At 40.5% G+C, this 15,134-nt stretch overlaps 1 protein-coding gene across 2 annotated transcripts in view; it reads left to right on the top strand.

Annotated features, from left to right (window-relative positions):
• Positions 1-15,134, top strand: part of AGK (acylglycerol kinase) — a 97,454-nt gene extending 82,320 nt beyond the window's left edge. For both annotated transcript variants that reach the window (XM_032275628.1, XM_032275629.1), the window contains exons 12-16: positions 2,334-2,484; positions 2,899-2,996; positions 10,152-10,222; positions 12,386-12,470; positions 13,958-15,134. In XM_032275628.1, coding sequence (XP_032131519.1) covers positions 2,334-2,484; positions 2,899-2,996; positions 10,152-10,222; positions 12,386-12,470; positions 13,958-14,092 — 540 coding nt within the window. In that variant the 3' untranslated portion in view covers positions 14,093-15,134. The remainder of the gene's footprint in view (positions 1-2,333; positions 2,485-2,898; positions 2,997-10,151; positions 10,223-12,385; positions 12,471-13,957) is intronic.

Below are 15,134 nucleotides of genomic sequence, written 5' to 3'. Positions count from 1 at the left end.
CTCTGTCAAAAAAAAAAAAAAAAAAAAAAGAAGAAGAAGAAATAGATTCAGACGTCATAAGTGTGTGAGTGGTGTTGAAACCATGGGTTTGGGTTTGGTGAAACTACCATTAAGTACAGATGGCCAGTAATATCCCTAAGGGACATAAACATTTAAAGAACCACTAAAAATGACTGAGAAGTGCGGAGAGAAAGTGCAGGTGAGCCAACAGAAGAGAGAATTTCAAGAAAAATCCAAGAGTTTCAAGAAGCAAAAGCAAAGTCTTTAAATATACAAATAAGAGGAGTATCCATTGAATTTGGCAGCCTCCAAAGTGTGGGGACTGAAGCCAGGTTGAAGAAAGTCAAAGACATAAAAGAAGTGGAGATGTAAAGAAGTGGAGATGGCAAGACCAAGCTCCTCCTTCAAGAAACCTGACTTTGAAGAGAATGAGATAGGGAAGGCAAAAGCTGAGAGAAACATGGGGTCAATGTGGAGTTTTTAAAAGTGGAGAATATCCATGTGTTTCTAGCCTGAAGCAAAAGAAAAGAACAGGAAGTGGTGAGGAGAAAGGAGACAGAAAGCATGGCTGAACTGGCAAAATCCATGAGCAGGTAGAAGGGTGTGGGTTCCAGAGTACTGGGTTGTACCTGGACAGCAGGGACCCATTTCCTCATTGATACAGGAGAGGAGTAAAGGATAGGTCCAGATGAAAATGAGATTAGAGAAAGTTATTCTCACTGACATCCCTGATGTTCTCACTGAAGTACAGGAAGCAAAGTGATCCTGTCAGAAAGGCAGTGGGTAGTGCTATGGGGGATTCTGAAGAAAGATGAAAGTAGGAGGCGGCTTAGGATGAACAATTAACAATTTGTAGACACTAATGCTCCTTTGGGTGACTGCTTTTCCTTGTATTAATACTCAGCAGGAGTATCATTTTCTCCTCTAGAAATACTGAGCCATGATGTAAGAGTACAGGAACTTTGTGATAAGGCTGACCCACTATTGGGGCTTTTTAGGACATATTATAGAAGAATAAAGACATAGGAGGGCCAAGACTAAGTGGAAAAAGAAAGGGATTTAGAGTAATTGACTATCAACTTGGCACTGAGGGAAAATGAGTGGGCAGGGAGTAGAATCCTCAGTGTGATTGAAAACTTGGTGCAGTTAGGTCTTCAGGGGCCCACAGTAAAACCCCTCTCTTCCTCTTTTTAGTTTGAACCAAGATATGAAAACAAATGCAGGAACTAGGCAGATGGAGATCAAAACATCAGCTTTGTAAGTGTCAGCAGGAATGGAGGACAGCACAGATATGTGGTCTCTATCTGATCTCCTAATTCTGTGAACTGAACGTATGCAGTTGAAACAGCGCCTTCAGGGCAGAGACCAGTACAGTAAGCATATTGCGTGAAGAAGCAGTGAACACCTGAGGCAAAGATAGCCGCTGTCAGAGAGAAAGGAAGGGGCTGGATCCATGCACCGGTCCTTCTAGACTTGGGGAGGAGTGAGTAAGTGGTGGAGTGGGAGAAGCCAGTATTGCTACTGTTCTGTAATTCACCACATGGAAACTTGAGAACAGGGAAGCATTTCACCCTAAGAGACACAATGGACACAAAAGAATCAACCGGAAGTATATGGGATGTGATTAGAGAGTAGGATCTCGGAATTTTAGATTTCCAAAGTGGAATAGTTCTGGGTGACATTAGGGGACAGGAAGTGGCCATGGAAATGGGTGGATGTGGCGAATTGGAGGTGATGTCAAGGGCTGAGAGGCTAGGGTATGGTTTTAATTATTCATGTGGTCAGGATGTGATCCAGGTTGACACTGGACTTGGGATGCCAGGACACAGAAGACAAAAAAAAAATTAGAGCGTGAGGGTGATGGGCTTTGATGCAGAAGTGAGAAGCCTTGGACTGAATTGTGAGCCTGGGGTAAACCATTCTGGCCTGTGTGTGGAATAAGATTCCAGAAGTGAGGTAAGTACTTGATGCAGCTGGATTTCATCAGTTTCATTTTTCATCACCATCTGTAAGCCAAAGATAAATTTATTACTGATGACCCTATGTTCATTCACCCTCTTTTTGGACAAGTGTAAATGGTGGTTCTTAGTCCATGTTAGGGGGAGCAATGGAGGCAGTACTTGCTGAATTCATGGTTTCTCAGATCTAGCTTTAAGAGGAAAAGAAAACCTGAGGATTCCATGCTCCAAATTAGAGAGCATTCCATCCAGTGAAAGGAGATTATTAGTTCGCTTTCTAGCAGGCATAGGTAGAAAAAATAACCTTTGCAGGGAGAAACTCCCAGAGTGGAATTGTAGATGCATGACAAAATTTTTCTCTCTCCACATTAAAAGGAGTGGCCTCAGACTCATCAAGCCTCTCTGTCGTACACGGGACCTACAGAGAGACCTGCCAGTGGACCAGAGGAGACACCTGTACAAAGGCCTTCTTTGTACAGGAGAATATTACGAAGGCTTGCATCCTTCTGGGCACAACCACAGGATGGTGAGCAATGTGGCGACTGAAGATTGGAGGGCCCTGGTCAGTTTAGGAGTGCCCTAAAGTAGATCTCCAAAATCAGGTTTAGAGACTTAACTAGAGCAGGAGAAGCCTTTCAGGGATCATTGAATTCATCCTTCTTGTGCCACCAGAGCAGGCCCAAGTAGTGTCCCATCAATGGACATAGCAGTCTCTGTGCACAATCTTTCTGTTCATGTGACTGCTTTTGGTAGTGATGTTTTAGGCACAGAGGTGCCATTTTTACCTCTATGTATAAGAGGCATGAAACAAACAAAACAAAGGCGAAGAGTCAGCAGAAAGGCTTGAGAAGCTGAGCTGAGCAGCTAGCAACTAGCCGTCCCTGGTGGGTGGTGAAGTGTTAATGGAAGAAACTGACCTGTAGCTAATGGATTCCCACAGCCCTTTCCCAAGAGGTGAGCCCAGAGGTCTGGAAAGATGTGCAGCTGTCCACCATTGAACTGTCCATCACAACACGGAGCAATCAGCTTGACCCGACAGTAAGTGTGGTTTTTTATTAGAAAAGCATTTGGTACCTAGGAAAAGTGACAATAGCTATAGTCCTCGCCCACTAATTCAGTTATTCTATTATTTTTTTACCCTGTGGAGATAGAGAGGGCAGGGTCAGGAGAAAGGATATGGTGTGCCTTTAGGGAATAACGGCAATGGGAGAAGCTACCACCTGTAGGAGTGGCATAAATGCTTCTGGGGCTCTGATCACATATTCTGCTCATTGCTTAATTGGTTTTCAGAGAACTTAGGGTGAGAGGGCCTTAGAAATGAAAATTAACTATTCCCATTTGTTACTGGAAAAAAATTATGGAGCTTTTACTTGAGCAAATAGCTATTATTTTTGTGACTATACTAATTATGTCAACTTAGACCCTCAGAAGAAAAATAGCCACACACATACATCTGTATCTATATCTACATATGATTCTGTTTAGGTCCAATCTGTAGGTATGCACTATCTCATATGGTAGCTATTAGCCACATGGCCAGTTACATTTAAATTGATTAAAGTTAAAACTTAGTTCCTGAGTCACACTCGCCACATTTCAAGTGCTCATCAGCCATATGTGGCTAGTAGCCACTGTTTTGGAAATCACAGGTATACAACCTGTCCATCAGCGCAGAAAATTCTGTTGGGTGGTACCGCTATAAGCAATACACCAAAAAGTGCTGAAATGAAGCAGGCATTGGCAAACTGGTCTGCCACCTGTTTTTGTATAGCCCAGAAGCTAAGAATCTTCTAATTTTCAATGATTCAAAGAAAATCAAAAGAAGAATTTTTGTGAACAGAAAAATATGTAAAATTCAAATTTCAGTATCCATAAATTGCATTTTAAGTTTTATTGGAGCACAGCCATATTCATTCACAAATATATGGTCTGTGGCAGCTTTTGTGCTACAGGGGCAGAGCTGAGTAGTTTTGATGGATTGTACGGCCCAAAAGACTAAAACGTTTATTAGCTGGTCACTTACAGAAAAAGTTTACTGACCCTGGTATAGCAAAAACCTTGGTAATTTATATTAATGGGAATGCCAATAGGAAAGTAACTGTTAACTGTAGACTAATTACATTCAGCTTTTACGCAGATCAAAGTAGTCTGTTCACAGTTGTCTAGGCCAGTCTGAAAATTAGCAGATGGAGTTGGAATAGAGTGGTAAGTTTGATTCCAGTATTAATATAATGAGAAGTTTGATTTTAATATTAATATTCAGAGGATTGAGTTGTTTTCTAATTATAAAAGTAATATATGTTCACTGGAAAACATAGCTCCTTTCACCCTGTAAAAAAAATTCTAGTTTGATTAAAGAACTAAATATAAAATAATAAAATCATTAAAGTAGTAGGGTAAATGGCACATGTTTATACCTGTGTAACATGGCTGCACATCCTACATATGTGAACTTAAAATAAAATTGAAATTTTAAAAAAAAGTATTAGGACAAAATCTAAGTGATTATCAGTATAAACTTAAGGAGGACAAGGACTTTCTAAGCATGACATCTAAGGCAAAAATCTTACTGATGCATTTGTCTTTTTATTTAAAAAGACGTTCTATACAAACATTTAAATTACATATTGAGAAAAATATTAGCATGTGATAGACCAGGAATTCACTTTCTTTATAACAAGCTCTTAGGATAAAGCAATAAGAAATGGGCAAAGGACTAATATAAAAAGTGAGCAAAGGGTAACAATAGAAAATGCATAAAAGAAATACGCATATGAGAAAATAGCTTATATTTGCTGACTACTGCATGCTAGGCACTGTCCTGAGAGTTTTATATAATATTATGTAATCCTCATAGTTAACACTATTAGTAGATATCTTTATCTGTATTTTATAGGTAAGGAGACAGAAAAAGTGATTTCTTCAAAGAAGTGCAAATTAAAATAGTAACATTGAATTATGACTAAAAAGCATGTTATAGATTAAAAGCTTAGTGGCAGTGTATGGTTCTGCTGGGACTATAAATTGGAACATCCTGTCTCAGCAACTTGGTGTAGTATATATTGAGTGTCTAAAATATATGCGTACCTTTTGCCCTATTAACTGTATTTCCAGGAATTTATCCTACTGAAAAAATCTGATGAATATATAATATAGGCAGTCCTTTTTTACATAATGGAAATCTGAAAACACTGGTGAAAGTGGATATATGAATGCTAAAAAAAAAAAAAAAAAAAAAAATAGATTCTGTTCCAGAGAAATTTAAAAGGGAAAGATAAAATTTCTAATTATACATCTTCTTTATAATAAGTCTTTAATAATATGTATTCTGAGCATTTTGTTCATGTTCTTTGCCATTGTTCTTTTCTCTAATGATTGAGTACAAGGGACTGGATTGAGTTCAGTGAGTATGCGATTGCGCTCAGGATTAGCCACATTCACAATGCCAAGTGCTCTTTATCTTTGTGCCTATTATAAAAGTATATGATACTGTGCTTCTTATCACTAGGAGCAGCAGATTCATTTGTTTCTTTTTTGCACAATTCTTTATAAAAATAAAAGCAAATGCAATACAATATTTAAAGACAGTGTAGCTGCCATGTAATAGCTCAAAATGTTCACTTATTAAAAGCAGCACATTCAGTGTATGAAACAAGGTGTAGGAGTGTGGAATGTGTGAAGATTAGGATCTCTTACACAACTATGCTCACTGGATTTATAAGAGTAAAATATTTGCAGTGAACTAATCAGACTGAATATATTTTGGTACATTTATTAAAAATCATATCTATTTTATATATGTATTATTTTCTATCTATTGATATGGGAAAAAAAATAGGTGAAAAGATTTGCAATGTAGTTTCATTTTTCTTTAAAAAGGAAATACTCCCACCTACCTATAAGTGAGTTTTGTGACTGATGGAGGTCAAGCTCCAATTTTATGTTCTTTCCAAATAGAAAGCCAGTTGTCCAAGCACCATTTATTGAAATGTCCATTTCCCCCCACTGATCTTCAATAAATCTCTGCCGTACATCATGTCTATATACATGTAAATGTTTCTGGTCTCTTTCTTCTATTGTTCTGTTTTCTCATACTTGTACTAATACTCTGCTTCTCTTAATTATTATAGTTTTATAAGTTCCACTATATTTTTTTTTTTTTCTTTTAAACAGTCTCTTGGCTATTCTTAGCTCATTTGAGTTCCATAAATATTTTAGAATGTTGATTTTATTAAATTCCACATAAAAATATTATAATATTGATCTTACTGCATTGTATCCATAGAATAATTTGGAGAGGAATGACATCTCTACAGTATTGACTCCTGTAGCATATGAATGGGGTATATCTCTTCATTTATTTAGGTCTTCAGTGTCTTTCAATGAAATTTTATAGTTTTCTCTAGAATAGCCTAATATCTATATATCTATAGATATATATAGATATATATATATATCTCACTGGATATATTCCCAGTTATCTTAATTTTTTATGCTATTCTAAATAATATCTTTTTTTGAGACAGAGTTTTACTCTTGTTGCCCAGGCTGGGGTGCAATGGTGCGATCTCGGCACCAGTTTGCTAAGCATTTTTATCTTTCATGTTAAATATCTTAAATATTTAATTTTATCAAGTACTCTTTTAGTATCTATTGAGATAATAGTTTCCTCATTTAATCTGTCAAAGCAACAAAATGAATTGATTTTTGATTGTTAATGTGAAACTTCTAGCCAAGATGAAGCAGAAAACACCAGCTTTATACCTTAAACACCTTAAAAATTGGACAAAATCGGCCAGGCGTAGTTGCTTACTCCTGTAATCTCAGCACTTTGGGGAGCTGAGGGGGGCAGATCACGAGGTCAGGAGTTTGAGACCAGCCTGACAACATGGTGAAACCCCGTCTCAACTAAAAATACAAAAATTAGCCAGGTGTGGTGGCATGCACCTGTGATCCCAGCTACTCAGGAGGCTGAGGCAGGAGAATCACTTGAACCCGGGAGGCGGAGGTTGCAGTGAGCCAAGATTGTGCCACTGCACTCCAGCCTGGGTGACAGAGCCCATGGCCTCCCTCAGTTGAGGTGGCCTTTGAGAATTTTGAGAAATCAAGGCAGCTAGAATTGCAAGGCAGAATACAACAGAGAGACATGGAGAGGAGAGCTGCACCCAGAACTGAACTAGAGGTTTATGGAGGTTTTCTCTGGAATCTTCAGCTGAGTATTGACAGGTGCATGTATGTGAGAAACCACCACCCAAGACCAGAGGTTGAGTTACCAATGAGGAGCAGGTGGGACAGTCTCAGAAGAGTCAGTCCTCTCACAAAGCCAGGAATAGTTCATGTTCGAACCAATTAGAGTAGAAAATCCTCTTCAGACATGGGGCATTGGGTAGTGTCCTCAGAAAGGTATTGCCTCACTAGTAAGTCAAAATTAATTCTAGACTAAAGGCTGCCCTGTTCACCATTAACAAAGCTAAAGGCTCACCTCTGGAGAACCACAGTTTCTTTATAAGTAACTGAACTGTGCCTCCAGAACAAAGCTTTAGAACAGGGGTCAGCAAAGGACAAACCACAGGCCCGACTATCCTGCTGCCATATTTGTACAGCCTTGAAGGTAACAATGTTTTACATTTTTAAATCATTAAAAAAAAATAGTATTATTCTGTTACATGTGGAAATTGTCTTTAAATTTCACTGTCTGTAACATTTTACTGGAACACAAGCATGCTGATTCATTTGAGTGTTGTCTCTGGCTGCTTTCACACCACCATGGCTGAGCTGAGTATCTGTGAGAGAGACCTCATGGTCTGCAAACCTACAGTGTTCGCTCTTTGTCTCTTGAAAGAAAGTTTCCTGACCCCTGTTCTAGCTGCAGTGTGGCTCTCCCCTGGGCTCTGCCTTCCCCACAGCCTTTAAGCAGTGGCTGTTATTTTCTTTTTTTTCCTCCCGGTGTACGCTGGGCCTGGTGACTTGGTGGTTGTCCTCTTGATTCTTCATCACTGCTTTAACCCATTCTTCTTCCTCCTCTCTAACTCACCCCCCAGCCCAGAGATCACTGCTCCTGGGAGCTCCTGAACCCCGGGCCATTCCTACACATTTCTCAATAATGTTAATTCCTAGCCCACTGTCTCCCTCTCCAGTACTGCTCCTGTCTTAATTCTCAACATGGCAGCCAGAGTGATCCTCTGGCTAAAATGGAGCCAGAACATATTTTCCTCCTTAGAACCCTCCAGTGGCTCTCTGCTTCATTCAGCCTAAAAGCCAGCTTCCTCACCATGGTCTATGAGGCCCTGCTCATGTAGCTTCTCTTCCCTCTGTCTTCCTCGCTTCTTGTCCTTGTCACTCGCTCTGCTCCAGCCACAGAGGCTTCCTTGCTCTTCCCTGCTCCTGTCAGGTATGTCCCCTGCTACCAACCTAAGGCCTCTGCCCCGGTAGTTCCCCTTGTGTGGATTGCTCATCCCCGGATTAGGGGTTCTCAAAGTCTGGTCCTTAGATCAGCACATCAGTATCAAGTAGAAGTTGCTCAAGATGAAAATTCATGGGCCTTACCCCAGATCTACTAAACCAGAAACTTGGGATGGGCCAGAGTCTGAGTTAAAAAAAAAAAATATATATATATATATATATATATATATTTAGTTGATGAACAAAAACCAGATTCTGAGTGTTACCATGCTCTCCAGTGACACTTGCTAAAGTTTGAGACCCACTGCCCTGGATGTCCACATCGCTGACTCCCTCACTTCCTTCAGGCCTCTGCTCCAAGGCTTCTCCATGGACCCCCTTCCATAATGCAGCCACTGCCATCAGCGCCACCTCATGTTCCCTGCTCTGCTTCCTTGGTCTTATTTTCTAATATACTCTTAATATACTTGTGGTATCCTTATCTTCCAACAGAGTCTATAATTTACTGCCTTACTATGATTGATCTATTCCCTTCACTCTCTACCATGGAAAGTAAGTTATTTGTAGGCAGAAATTCATGTGGGTTTTGTTCACTGGCATAACCCAAGCTCCGTGAGTTCATGTTGCATGATTGGCACTAAGTAGTTGAATAAAAGGTGAATTTTCAAAGTCATCCACTTTGTGCTTTATAATTCTTAGCTGAGAATTAGTTGTTAGTTACCCTTTAATCTTAGGCAAAGTCTTCAAGGCTCCCAGAGGCCTGTGGGTTATCCTGGACCTGCAGATTTGAACTACCCCAAAAGAAACAAGACCTCTATTGAAGCTGACTCAGAAGTTGTGGGACTGATTTACAGAGGCCAGGTTTGTGTGGCCTCTGTAAATGACTGGCAGCAAATTATGGGGTGTGGTCTAAGAACCAAGCCTGTTTTTATAGCCATTTTGTCGAAGCTCAAATCATTCAGGGCTTTCTGTGGCTGGAAATGGAAAGTTTCTAAACATTATCATAGAATAAATGGATTGCTGTTTTTCAACTCTGGTTGCACACCAAATTTGCATGTAGAGCATTTAAAGGAGCACAACCACCTGGGCTGTGCACACCAAGCAGATGATTCCATGCTCTGATGTGAAGCCGATATGCAGTGAACACTGAGATTGCTGGGATGGGCTGAAAGCTTGGCCTGCAAAAGAAGTAATCCTAGAGACTAGAGCAGCTATGACTACTAGTGAGTGACAACTTCCGGAACCTCCCCCTCGGAGTTTTTCTTTTGCTTATGTAGTAATAAAAAGCCAAGCAATGGAGATGAATTTTCTATAAAGTGTACCTCAGTAAAGCGCTTAGTGAAAAAGACTGAAAATATGTTCAGAATTAAGTCACTACAAGTAGAGTCCCCTAACTATGCATAGCTTCAAACTATGAACCGTCAAAGCTGAGGACGGCAACAGGCTGCATTAGCCAAATTTTAAGAGTAATAACGTTCGGCTGGGCGTGGTGGCTCAAAGCTGTAACCCCAGCACTTTGGGAGGCCGATGCAGGCGGATCACCTGAGGTTAGGAGTTCGAGACCAGCCTGACCAAAATGGAGAAATCCCCTCTCTATTAAAAATACAAAAATTAGCTGTGGTGCATGCCTGTAATCCCAGCTACTCGGGAGGCTGAGGCAGGAGAATCGCTTGAACTCGGGAGGTGGAGGTTGTGGTGAGCCAAGATCGCGCCATTGTACGCCTGGGCAACAAGAGGGAAACTGTGTCTCAAAAAAAAAAAGTAATGACATTCATGTTCTTAACCTTTTAGAGCAAAGAAGATTTTATGAACATCTGCATTGAACCTGACTCCGTCAGCAAAGGAGACTTTATAACTATAGGGTAAGTGGACTGGGGTTCATGGGAAATGAGGCTTGTGGTTTTCTCAGACTTTACTATTCAGAGTGTGCCATGAAGTCTAAGACAGGATCCAGCCAAAGCCTTGTCTTGTTTGGGAATTTTTACGTCATTTCTTTACTATGGGCTGACATGTATAGTGCCCCTCTCCTATGTTGGACATCACTGTTAATTTTGTGGGGCTCAGAATGTAAGAGGAGTCTTTTTCAGTGGAAACCTAAGAATTCAATGGAGCATGACATAGCATCAGGAACTTTGGTTTCAGGGTCAAAGAGCTGAATGCGAATTTTGATTCTGCCACTTACTGATGTCATAAGTTGGATCATTTAGCATCTCTGAATCCTTTCCCTGTCTAGAGGATAGAATAACATGATCATCTCTGCCGATCTCAGGACTGACTTTCAGTCTGGAGTAAGAGAATGTGTGTAAAGTCTTTTTCTATTGTGAAGCACTTCACAGTACCCATTACGGTTTATGTCAGTTCACCATGTCCTCCTATTCCTAGGGCCTTTATGAAAAACTGGAAAAGGTGTACCTTGGACATTTCCCAGGCCTTTTTCCAATACAGAATACTCTTCCAAGTCCTGTGATTTGTTAAGTCCTACCTCTGCCAGAATTTTATTGGTTAAGAATACTATAAATCCTCCACCGGCCTTCAGAGCATCTGAGGAGCTGGCGTGTTCCCATGCCAACTGGTAATCTGCTCAGCTCCGCTTTTTTGTGCTTTGTCTCAGAGCTCCCTCTCGTGCCCATTTAGGGATCACACATTTCTGCTGCAACGGCCTGGTCTCCATGGCTACTTCATTATCTACACAGGCACATAAGTTGGTTTTTCTCGCCTTTGCATAAATTCTTCAGAGGCTGAATAGCTGATTCTGCAGCTTTTGATTTTCTTGCTGTATTGACAGGAAAAAGAGGGGAAAATCCTCTTTCTTCTGCAGAATGTCCAGAAATCACACAACCTTCATTGACAGTCTGGCCAGCGAGACCAGCAATATTGATTCCTTTACGATACTGGTATCCAGAAGTAGACACCCCAATTCTATTGCTTAGGTTAGGCGAAGCCACTATGTTCTGCATTGTTAGCACCAGCAGCGGCCACAGTCAGTGTCCTTCTGGTCTCTACAGGAAGTGAAATCAAGTAATGTCTGTTTCCTCTGGGTATCTGAAGAGCACACTGTGAAGCTGCGTAGAAAACTGATAGTTTCGTAGAATTACTGTTGTTAATGAATGATAAATAACGGACTAATTGACTTGGATTAGCTTCTACTGTATTTCCCCTGCCTAGCTGTCACAGGTATAGCATGAGGTGGAGTGTGTCTATATGTGCTGGAAATTTTACTCCATAGTCACTGAGTCTAGGTAGATATTATATGCCAAGTAGACTGTGTTATAAATACAGTCATCCCACAGTAACCTTGGGGGATTGATTCCAGGACCTCCCTCAGATACCAAAATCCAGATTCTCAAGTCCTTTCTATATAGCAGCATGGTATTTGCATAGACTTACGCACATCCTCCCTATGCATATTAAATCATCTCTAGATTACTTATAATACCCAATACAATGTCAATGCTATGTGAATAGTTTTACTGTATTGTCTAGGGGATAAGATAGTCTGTACATTTTCAGTACAGATGCAAATATATATGTATTGTCTATCCTCAGGTGGTTGAATCCACAGGAGTGGGACCCACAGATAGGAAGTCATCAGAGAACTTTTAAGACTAGTTGTCTTACATAAAAGAAAGATCTACATTAGAGTAGAAATATTTTCTTCTTCAAGTAATCAATCACAAGTACCAAATACCAGAAGTTTAGCACTTTTCCTAAAGAATTTAATTTCATTGTAATTTTCAAATTTGAGACTAACAGTCTAAGAATTAGGTACATGTGGAATGATTTAAAAAGAAGAATTCAGAGAAAGTCATAACTTCATGCACAGTTCTCTACATTCAGTCCAGAATGTATCACAATACTAAGTAAGAATCACTGCTGGAAAAATTATTTATAGAACTCTGTGGCTTTATAGACCATCTGTCCACTTATGTTACCTCATAAAAAAGGGGGAAAAGAATTGCTACATTGTTGCACCCTAATGCAGTTGCCATCACTGGTGTCAAGCTTGCTTTTTCCTGTGCCCACAGAAGTCGAAAGGTGAGGAACCCCAAGCTGCATGCTGAGGGCACGGAGTGTCTCCAAGCCAGCCAGTGCACTTTGCTTGTCCCCGAGGTGAGTGGGGAAGGGGGTCAGTAGTCCCACAGTGTTTGATTTATTCTTCATCGGCCTGCCCCTCTGTGTGTCCCCTCCTTCCTGTTAGCTGATCCACACTTAGTATTATGTGCCAAGCATTTTTCCAGGCTCTGGCTCATATTAGGGGGGACTTGAAAAGGATGGCAGAATCCCCTTTGGAGTCACGGATTTAGAGTTGGACTCCTTAAGGCTCCCATCATTTTTGAGCCAAGGTTCTTGATTTTTAGGTCTCCTAGCTTTTATTTTTCCATATGTAAAAAAATGCAGAAGGTTATTACATTAAGATGTACAGAGAATTGTCTAGCTGGCAAATGTTAATAGTGGCTTTTACTTTAACATTTTTTACAAAGGATCTGGAATCAGTTTTTAGTTCAACACTGAATTTTTCTGTATTATGAAATGCCATGCTTAGAATAATAATACGTAAGTGGAAAAAAAAATAGAAATAGAATCTGAATTGTTAGGTTATTCAACTGGCAACAGAGAAAAAAGGAGCCCTTTCAGATAGCCTTCGAAGACATGTGGCCATTATATTATTCAAACAAGACTATAGGTAAAGGCCGGGCGCGGTGGCTCAAGCCTGTAATCCCAGCACTTTGGGAGGCCGAGGTGGGTGGATCACGAGGTCAAGAGATCGAGACCATCCTGGTCAACATGGTGAAACCCCGTCTCTACTAAAAATACAAAAAATTAGCTGGGCATGGTGGTGCGTGCCTGTAATCCCAGCTACTCAGGAGGCTGAGGCAGGAGAATTGCCTGAACCCAGGAGGCGGAGGTTGCGGTGAGCCGAGATCACGCCATTGCACTCCAGCCTGGGTAACATGAGTGAAACTCCGTCTTAAAAAAAAAAAAAAAAAGACTATAGGTAAACAGAAGCTATCCCCATAGTGACTGGCATCACAGTTTTGATATAAATATTGAATTAAATGCATGAGTTATGTAAGGGTTTCATAGATCCTGTAATGATATTAATGTTGATACACCTTAGGTGTAAAGCTAAGCAAGTCTTAAGGAATAATGAAAATGATCCAGCAGATATAATAGCTTGTCATAAGAGAATTAATTGTCTTTCTCTATTTTTATTTGACAAGGATTAGCATAATATAAAAGGACTATATTATGTTTATGAATTCCTTAAAGATGTGTCAGGACCCTTGCCTTTTAATGCATATTTGAAAATTATAACCATGTTGTTCAAATCCCAAAATACTCTGGAAGGAGATAGGAGCGAAAAAAAGGAAGTAAATCCTTTCATGGATGGTAGAATTAGGATGTTTCCAGAACCAGCACTGTGCCCATCATAGTAGGCACTGAAGTTTTTTTTTTTTGTAAAAGAACATTAGGATAAATTCTCAAGAGAGGATGATATTTTCCAATAATGAACTTCTGATGCTGTTGAGAGACTTCCAATTCAAGCAGGCCACTGATGTGGGTGTGAGCTGTTCTGAATATTCTCTTCTCCCCAGGGAGCCGGGGGCTCTTTTAGCATTGACAGTGAGGAGTATGAAGCAATGCCTGTGGAGGTGAAACTGCTCCCCAGGAAGCTGCAGTTCTTCTGTGATCCTAGGAAGAGAGAGATGCTGGCAAGCCCCACCCAGTGAACAGGCAGAAGATAAGTACTCTGTGACCACACTTTAGGCCACCGGTGGGGCTGAAAGGGAACAGGTGCCTCAACCATCCCAACAGTGTTGTCAGAGGGTCCCAAGGGCATTTTCAGGCAAGTACCCCTCTGCCCTCTCCAGCAGTGCTTCCCAGTGTGCTCTGTCACCTGCATTGCGATCGGCTTTGTTAGCGCATGTTTTCTTTTGGTGTGACGGTCGACCCTCCTAAACACGAACTTTCCTCAGGCTGGTTCAAGATGGAAAAAGACTTTCTTCTGATTACTTCCAAAGTGCAACCACAGTGGAGAGCCCACAGTGGGCTTAGCCTGCCTAAGCCCCTCCATTCTTGTTCTGTTCTTTGACCGTGCTAATAATTCCGGGGAAGTGTCTTCCTTCCCTGGTGACCCTTTCCTAGTTCTAGGCTCCTCCATGGGTGCTGCTATTTTGTGAGCTCCAGCTTCTGTTTAGCTTTTATTTCAGTTCTATCCTCAGTCCAGAAATGTATGTGAGGTGGTTTCCACCTCCAGCCATGGCTATAATACTGTAAAATGCTAGTTTTTATTTTTTTAAGTAGTGTTTCCTAAATGGTTTGCATGAGAGCCACCTGGGATGCATGTTGAAAGTTTATTTGGGGTCCACCCCAAACCTAACAACCCAATTTGGGGAAGGGGCCCAGGAGTGTGCATTTTTTAAAAGTCAGCCACCCTTCCCAGGTGATTCTGTAAGTTGTCCCTCAACCATACTTGGAGAAATAGTGTTTTAAAAACAGTGGTCCACAAAGTATTCTGCTCATGTGCCCCCCCAAAAGTATTATTTTGAAAAATCATGTATCCCCTCACCCATCTAAGTGGCCATCTAAAATTTTTCATGGGAAGTTAAATAGTTAGTTGACAAAGTATGTATTTGCTGGTGTTGTGTAAATATTGGTATTTTACAATAAAAACTGTTATATCGCTATTTTAAACATACTCAGTACCATTTAAATATCACAACAATTTGACACCCTTCATTCATTTATAAAAATAAATGAGCTAGTTTTTTA

Source organism: Sapajus apella, unplaced genomic scaffold (genome assembly GCF_009761245.1).
Source record: "Sapajus apella isolate SASKATOON/1434 unplaced genomic scaffold, GSC_monkey_1.0 scaffold7, whole genome shotgun sequence".
Classification (NCBI taxonomy): domain Eukaryota; kingdom Metazoa; phylum Chordata; class Mammalia; order Primates; family Cebidae; genus Sapajus; species Sapajus apella.
The sequence above is the reverse complement of the archived record's forward strand: the minus strand, read 5'-3'. Positions and strand labels throughout refer to the sequence as shown.